Source organism: Cryptomeria japonica, unplaced genomic scaffold (genome assembly GCF_030272615.1).
Source record: "Cryptomeria japonica unplaced genomic scaffold, Sugi_1.0 HiC_scaffold_59, whole genome shotgun sequence".
Lineage (NCBI taxonomy): Eukaryota > Viridiplantae > Streptophyta > Pinopsida > Cupressales > Cupressaceae > Cryptomeria > Cryptomeria japonica.
Genome location: NW_026728881.1, coordinates 25206 through 34143, shown reverse-complemented (window position 1 = coordinate 34143; position 8938 = coordinate 25206). Strand labels below are relative to the sequence as shown.

Here is an 8938-nt window from a genome sequence, read left to right as displayed (position 1 = left end):
GTAATTTTTCTAATGATTCATTATACATTTTTTCTTATTTATTAATTGACTATTTAGATGTTGAAAAATGAAGATAATATTTAAGATTAAATTATCTGTCACAGAACAACATTATTTTCAATTAAGTATTCGAATGAAGAAATATACTGCTGAAAATCTCAACCATATAAAACAACAATAAATAAGTATATTATAAGGAAATGTGAATCTTACTGTTAGAAATTCTCTGCAAAACTTGTAATTTTAATTCTACCTTCGCACTTTCACTTTTGAAAGGTCCATGTGGAGATGTCTCTGTCATAGTAATTCAACCAAGGTCTCATCACTGATATATTCCAAAGCATACTTATTGATACACAAATATACTGATATGTTTCTCTTTATCGATCGTTTGCAAACTACTTTGGACCAGCACACGATTGGATGCAGTCAGATTTTAGGAAGCACAAATTGAATAGTCTAATTGAAGGATGAATGATCAACAGGGGGGAAGATCTTTGGGAGGAGGAAGAAGAGATTGAGATCTGCCACCATTTCCATTTAAAACAACCCACGCCATCTTCAATCCCCAGCTGGTATGCAGCTCGAGATGACAATGCATGAACCACACTCCTGCAAAAAACATACATACAATCGGATATATGTTTATACGAAAGAAGCACAAATCTTTGAACCAGATGAGCGATTGAAGCTAACATTACGTAATGATATTAATACCTGGATTATCAGCTAGGAATCTGAGAGCCACCCAACCTCCACTGGGAACTCCAACTGTGTTTCTCTCCGGAGGATCCACCAGATTAAAGTTAGATGGGTCAGTGCTTGCATTGTAGTTTCCCATACCCTGACCCACTATGAAGAAGTTGAAGCCGTGCAGATGCAGAGGATGGCTCTCGAAGGTCGCAATGCTGGTGTCCTGCAGAACTAGCTGTACGCTAGTGTTAAAGGGAAGCACTTCGACTCTGGTGTCGTTGAGGGTCTGTGTGTTGTTAGGCGGCGTGCCGGTGTAGTTGAAAGGAAATGGCGGATTGTCAGGGAAAGTGGTATTGTAAACTCCATTGGACTGATTAAAGTAGTATGCTTGAAGAAGAGCGGTGGTGGGAAGAATGAAGGATATGTTGTTAATGGAGGCTGCAAATTTGGTACCGTTGGGGCCTTGACATGTCTGTCCTTGGGGACACGGATTTAGCCCCAACCCGACTGTGAATAGGAACTGTTTATCCATCTTCTGAGGGACAGCTGCTGCAGGAAATTTCGGATTGCCCAAGCTTCTCATCTTTTGGCTAAAATTGGCGGCAAAGGAGGTATCGTTGGGGGCTGGAAGCGTCGGTTTCATCATAGGAAGAGAGGATGAGGATGAATTAACTGCTGTCGCATTGGAAGTTACATACTCTAAAATTCCAGCACTGGTTGAGTTATCAAAAGCTGCTGTTCCCGTAGCGAATGGGCCTGCTAACATGAGGAATGTGGCATTGGGTGGCTGAGACATAGCTGTCAAGAGGACGTTGGTAGTCTGACCGGGAGTGATGAGAATAACATTGGTTTGAAAAGGCTTGACATACACAGCATCCGCTTCTACCACAGTCAATGTGTGGTTGGCTATTGCGAAAAACAGGTCACTATTGAGTGCAGCATTAACTATACGCAGTAGGTAAGTTTTCCCAGGGTTCACTTTGAGCCTGAATGTATCTGCATTACACAACACAGGAAACCTTTGTTACATTTACATTTAAACAAATGAACAATAGCGACCAGTCTAGTTATGTTTCATCCATTTTAACACCCCGCCCTCACCGTTGGTAGAGCAGTTATACATAAGTCCAGGGAGCCCGTTGATGGTATATGCATCTGACACATTAGCTTGCGCACCACTTTGCATTGCTTGATTGATAACAGTCTCAGTGTCTGCATTCCACCACTCCCCTGCAATTTGCAACACATTATCAACAGCAGTATTTTCATTGTAAATTTAGGACTATGTACGTACAATGGCAACACATTATCAACGAGTACTGAAGGGCATACCGAAAACAATAGGCACTTCCTGGTGTGGGCGAGGGAATGGGTAAGAAGCATTCTTCTTGGGATAGATGATAATGGGCCCATGTATGCTTGCTCGCAACCATGAGATGTGGGCATGCCACCACAGTGTTCCTCTCTGCCTTTTGACAATAAACTTGTACACATAACTTTGCCCGGTTTGAATTGGACACTGAGTGACATAAGCAGGACCATCCGCCCATCCAGATCTAAGCTGCCGAATTCCATGCCTGAGCGATTCATAGGAATTCATTAGGTGCACCCACTAAAGGGACATCAGCATATAATATTATTTTTATTAAGTAAATAACTGAGTAGCGGGAGCAGAAGAGATACCAATGTATGCTAATATTGTTTTTAACATTATTTGTTACTTTGATAACCACGCGATCTCCTTCTCGAGCAACTACTGGAGGCCCCGGATATTGCCCGTTGACAGTCAAGAGAGCTTTCGTGGTGCAAAGACGAGTCACATTCGTCATTTGGATCTGTGGATATTTAGAACAAAGAATCAATCACGGCTATCTGTAAAAATTTAATACTTTCCTAAACAATAAAACATTCAACTCATTCCATAGAATTATATAACCCACAGTGAAATTGTAGCGCCGTGTGATCACAGCATGTTTCGCTGAAACAAATTGAATAGTGAACCACAATGCCAAAAGTGGCAGCACGAGGCGGCCATAAAATGTCTGCATTGCTAGAATCGTACAATACTTCCTCTTTCAGAGTCTGATCACAACTTAAACAGGCTAAAATGCCAAATTGTTTCTGAACTGAGATGTGAAAATCTGTTTCTTTGTGTTTGTATATATAGATACACGAATTAAATCAGCTGTTGTTGGGTAGGTTGGTAGGCAATACTGATATTTTAACACGAGTATAAATCGACATGAACAAGTATTGTTAGCGACTGTATTAATCTATTTCATTTTCTTGACTTTTAATGATTCACATGTACTCTTCGTCGTTTTTGTTTGTTATGGAGATAAGGTGGGGCTTTCTATCCGGAGTGGCAACCAAGTAAACGATTCGCCCGATGAATACACCATCTTTTCCATTGTCATTAAAATCCATGAAATGTAAACCTATTTTGGTATACCAACCACTGCTCATATTTTTGTTATTGGGAATTTTTGAGTTACTGGGTTCACATCCGTTCGTTCCAGACTGGTCTAAGCCTCCACTCCCGGTCTTCGAAGCAACATCGTTTACCCATGCGGGACTACGAAACTTTAACTCCTTTTAGCTTCTAGGATCACATGAAATGATTGCATGATTAGAATTTCAGTAAACATAAATCAAACGAGACCACTCCTAAAAACACTCTGATGTTTTCTCAATCTTCATTTATGATTGTCATATCTACATGATGCCAATCAACTTCAAGCATCCGATCTTGCTCATGGATGTGACGATATAGCTCCTATATATATTTTTAGCTCATTGTTAATCACACACCACACCCTAATTTCCCAATGGAAATTACTGAGCCCCGTTTTGGAGGTTGGTCTAATCCTCATTCATTTGAATTAGGTCCTATATTTGTGCATGTGTGGTCCCTTCATTGGAAAACCATAGTTATGTTAATAAGTGATTTGAGAGTGTTTGTTTTCGCATATAGATTTCCCTTGTGTTTCTCCCATGCCTGCGACATTCAGTCTAACCTCCTCACCCAAAGTTATGATTCCTAGGCTACCTTCTACGTTAGTAATTTGAATACACATGTAATTAGTGTTTATATGTCACAAATTAAATTTACTATAATGTTCAATGTTCATGTTTGTGGGTGTGCCATGAGGTCTTGTTTTGTGAGTAACAAGTCAGAATCAGGGCCAAGTGGCTAAATAAATTGGTTTGCAATCGATTTCATTCTCCTCATTTTTCACATATTAGTCGATCTAGTTGTGATCAATGTTAATCATAATATACATTCAAAGCCCTTATCCTAACCCATCTCATGTTCTAGTGAGATAGGGATTTAATAAATAAAAAATGATAATTGAAAAAGATTCTAGTGTATTATATGTTGTCACACAACCAGTGTTTCTTTTGTATCAATACATGTGGCTAGAGCAGATGATTAAAAATGCAATTATAATACTTCTATGAGTCTTGACATAAAATAATGGAGATATACAACTACAAAAATGTGCATTATTAAATCTTTACTATACTAATATAAAGTGCATCCATTCATTTACAATTTATATGTTCAATTCTCTATAACACTAAAAAAAATTACTATACCTTAGAATTGGTTTAGTGACCAATTATTTAAATGAACTACTAGTTCATATAGATATATCATTAGATCTATCATTTATTAGCGTTTAGCAACTCTTGGGAGACTTGGTACTAGGAAATTGTTAAATATTCAAGGAAAATTGTGATGTCCCACTCACAATTAACTATTATTTAACAGTCACATTCAAAAAATTGTGAAAAACGTTTTAGTAATTTCATTCATCACTCCTATAGGTCTAGCATGAAATGAAGTGAGGAAACCTAGAAAATATATTGCAAATAGAATCTAGATATTGTCTTAAGTTTATCATGATCTATGATAGTAACCACAAAAATAATTAGGGAAAAAAAACCCATTTCATTCATTTTTACTTCTTAAATATACGTCATTTTGGCTAAAATATATACCTTTGTGGCACTTGCAAAATTAAATTTGGTGATTGTAGGGGCTTATCAACCACTAATGGAATCACGAGCATTGCAAAAGGATAGGCGACATTTATTAGAGATATTTAGCATGCTATTATTCATTATATCTCTTTCTATAATTAAAATAATTATTTTAGCTACGCTTACTTGATATGTTAGATCTTTTTTCCTATTATGAACCATGTCATATTGTTGGCACAATAGTGAGCTTTTGAAATATGGACCACACTTTTGAATGGTTTGAAAACTCATACACCTTGTAATTCTTTTGCCTATGCATCTTTATTTGATTTTAAATGGTGATTCAAAGTGTTTCAAAGCCTACATGAAATCGATAATACCTATTCACATCATCTTCAGTTTAGAGCATTTCCCCTCACAGAATCATGTTGAGGATTTATAAGGTTCTTAAACCTTCATATTGTCCAAAACCAATACTTGCTTTTTTCTCTCTTTCATGTCAAATATTTTGTAAACATTTTAACTTGATGCATGAGACACTTCTTCATTGTTTGTGTTTGCATATTGAGAGTATTGAGGTAAACATCCCTTAAAGTAGGTGGATGGACAAAATCCTGACAAGTTGATAAGCATATAGGAAAGTTAAACTCCTAGAAGGAAGCATGGGGACCGAGGGAATCTTAAAAGTCCAACTTTAAAAGTTATTAAAAGGGCCTTTGAATATTTTAGAGGATTGAGGAAGGTATGAAGGGAAGGCCAAGTCTAAAGGTTGAAGAAATAGACTTAGAAAATGTTCAGAGGACAAGGGATTAGGATATCAATTTTAACAGGTAAATGGTATTTGGGATGGGAATGTCCAATGGTCCAACTTGAAAGACTCAATTTTTTTTAAAGGTGATGTATTAGGAGGTTAGGATTGACGAGAAAGATGTGACATAAACTGAAACTTTGAAACTATATGAATTTGGCAAACATAGAAAACACCGAGGAAATCAAGTAGAGAGCTCTCATACTTAAATTTTATGGAAATTTGATATTTTTTAATATATGAGGGGATTAAAAATAACTACAATAAGTTATAAATCATAAATTAATACCCACATAGATGTTTCTTAGATTGATTACAAGTAATGGGTCAAATAGGGTTAAACATACAAAAGGGAGGGGACTCAAGAAGTATTGTGGGATCACCCGTGAAGAGGGACAAGAACAAGAAGAGGAACAAGACACAAAAGGAAAGGAACGACAAAAATCTAAGTAAAATTAGAAGAAGAAGGTCAATGAGAAGGAGAAGGAAAAGTAGAAGAAAGGCAATAAGAAGAGGAAAAATTACATGAAATTAAAATATCTAATACAAATATAGTGTGGTATTAATAGTAGGTCAAATAAGAGTATATCACAGAAGATAACATAAAACATTTTGAAGAATAAGTATCTGATCATTATACCTATTTCATTATTACAATATATTACCCTTTTACATGAATATTGTGACAAAATATGTAGCTTGATAATTCTTCTTGCCAAAGAGCTTCCTTATTTTTGGCGCTAAATTTTTTTTTGATTTTATGGTACTTGAATATTCATGTCAAACACTATATTTTTTTGTTGGGCACTGGGGTCACCATTCGTATTTTCCTTGTTGACCTTGGTGGCCTCTACAATATCCCTTTTTAAAGTAATTAATGCATTTAATACACTGCATGAGTTCTATGAACACAAATTTCTAAGTTAGTTTAGTGCACTTGTTCCCTTGAGTTGAGTAGTCCTACAAAGTGGGGGAAAAATTTAGTGTCGTAAACTACACCTAGTGCATTAATGACACTTATGCAATAGGCTCGGTGTGTTTATAATAAAAAATAATAATCAAGATACTATCATTCCAGCATCATGGATTTTAAAGATGAAGCATTAGCAACCCCTAATCCAAATGTGGGATTGATTTGGTCAAATGGGAGAGTGGTGAGCATACATGTATGTAGCGCACAAACGTCCCGAAATGATTTTAGATTTAAATTGGATATATTCTACATCGAGCCTCTTTTGATGCATGTCCCTTCTTTTGGGCACATTCAAAATGGCTATTCCCACTCATTTTGAGCAGAAAAACTCTTCTTTCTCTTTCATTTTGCAACATTCACACTCTCGGATATCTATCTCTCACACTAGTAATAAAACTCTACCAAAATCTGCACTCATGAAAATAAAAAACAATTATTATCTTGCTTACAATCGTGCCATTATTTCAAGAGAGGGGTCTTTCCTATGTAATGTTTTCCTTTCTCTCTTATCTCTTGTATGTATTTTTTTTCAATATAACATCATGTCACTAGTCTCTAAATGTATTTATTATCTATTTGAATTAATCAAATTAACATTTTATCTCAAATAATAGTGGGTTTCCTCCATTAAGAAGAGTTTGTTTCTATTGCACAATCTAATCTTTTATTTTATCCAATCTATGTATCTAGTTGTCTATGGAGGTATAAACATAGAAACAGGGGTTTGAATAAGGCAAACCCCTATACAACCCCAACATGTTGCCCTATATGAGTGTGTGTTGGTGATGAATAGTTTCATAGTTCATGAGATTCTTTTTGGTGTGACTTTTGGTGCTTTTCTATTTTTTGTTTCTACATATGACACCGCAATGTGTAGATGTCCCTCTGGCACATTGGTATCCAAGGCTAAGGCTTCACCAGTTCATGGGTAAAGTATGCATTTATAGAGATTTCTTTTTCTATAATCAAAATATTTTGACTATTTGATATTCCTTTCTTATGTAGTATTTTATGTTTATAGACATAGTTTAGTTTGTTTCCTTTCTTCCATATCAATCTTCTTGGCTCACGAGAGTGAAAATTAAGTGATGTATCGAAGGTTGGTTTCCTACACAAGATATTTTCATCTCAACGGTAGTAAATACTCTCCTCTACACTCTCTTTTTTAAACATGATAAATATCTAAGAGCATTTGAAGAAGATTCCGAAGTACAATGGAGGCTTCATACATTCAATAAATTCCTTAATCTAGCAATTCCTTTTCATTTAAACCTCCTTCAAAATTTGAAGGATTAAATTGTAGCTTCAAATTAATCCAGGTGATGGCCTTGATGAATATCTCCTCTCTTTGATCAAGCCTGAGTTGATTCACATTATCTCCCCCTTCAACAGTATACTCTTTGACATTTTCATTGACGTCCTCTATATGGGCTCCTCTTCTCTGAGACATCTCCAATGTGTCCATTTTCCATATTAAACCTCTAACTATGTCTGTAATATCGAGCTCAAAGCCTCTTTGTCTTCTTCCTCTTCAACCCTTGTTTCTATATGTCATATTGGCTACCTATAGGTCTTCTTCTTGACACAAATGAACTTCCTCTAATCCTACTTGATGCATGCCAACTTACTAAACAGAATTTCAAATTGGGTATGGTTTATTATTAAGGAAAAAATGGTTTTGAAGGGATCTGAAAACCCTAAGTACAAAGAGCTGCAAATAGAAAACACATAGCCAAACAACAACACAAAAATTACCTAGAATACAGAACCCTAAAATAGTAGGCCAACAAAAGAAAATATAAAACCTAACACAAATTCTTCAGGGCTTTAGCAAACTCAACTTTCATTTGTTCCATATTTTGGGTAATGTTCATCAGATCTTGCAATTCTATGTTTGCTTTAGCTCCCTAGCGTTCTTGAGATGTCCATGGGTTTGAGATGATGGACCTACACTATCATCCTTATTCTAGTTACTCTTCTCGACTAGGTTGATATTAATTGAAATGTTGCCCCCAAACTTCAAAGCCTACATAGTCTACCACTGATTCACAAAAGTTTTATCCCCTTCTACATTGCTGTGAATGGTTTTAAGGCTCATGCTAATAGATTAGTGAGGTTATAATTAATTCTCTTCATCTTGGCTTCAATAGCCCAAGTCTACCTTCATAGTCTTCAAGTGAGCAACATATTTGGTCATGTTTTCTAAGATAGAGAGCATTTTGTCTTTTTCCTCATAAGAGATCACATTGTCAACAGGATCCCTAAACGAATATCGACCATCACCTTGCTCCAAAATAACCACTTTTCTTTTAATGGATTGGATGTTGATATTAACTTGATTGATTTCTAAAAAAGGCTCTTAGGAAATCCTAAACTAGTCTACTATGGCATCCCTATTAATACCCAAAAAATAGCTAGATTCCCAGGGTCACTTCCAAGGAAAGGGGACTATTTTTAAAGATCCCTAGGAAAGGGAG

At 36.0% G+C, this 8938-nt stretch overlaps 1 protein-coding gene across 1 annotated transcript; it reads right to left on the bottom strand.

The window, feature by feature from the left end:
* Window positions 1-478: 478 nt before the first annotated feature.
* On the bottom strand, window positions 479-2744 carry LOC131863299 (laccase-4-like). The gene is made up of 6 exons (XM_059215101.1): window positions 2634-2744; window positions 2377-2528; window positions 2026-2270; window positions 1795-1923; window positions 718-1689; window positions 479-612 (listed from the first exon to the last, which is right to left on the bottom strand). The coding sequence occupies exons 1-6, from the start codon at window positions 2739-2741 to the stop codon at window positions 479-481; spliced, it is 1740 nt and encodes a 579-aa protein (XP_059071084.1). The 5' UTR covers window positions 2742-2744.
* Between the last annotated feature and the right edge of the window lie 6194 nt (window positions 2745-8938).

Coding starts and splice junctions, on each gene's coding strand:
- LOC131863299 (XM_059215101.1), bottom strand. CDS start 2,741: ATGCAGACATTTTATGGCCGCCTCGTGCTGCCACTTTTGGCATTGTGG. Junction 1,690..1,794: donor GTATAACTGCTCTACCAACG/GTGAGGGCGGGG, acceptor TGTGTAATGCAG/ATACATTCAGGCTCAAAGTG. Junction 613..717: donor ATTCCTAGCTGATAATCCAG/GTATTAATATCA, acceptor TGTTTTTTGCAG/GAGTGTGGTTCATGCATTGT.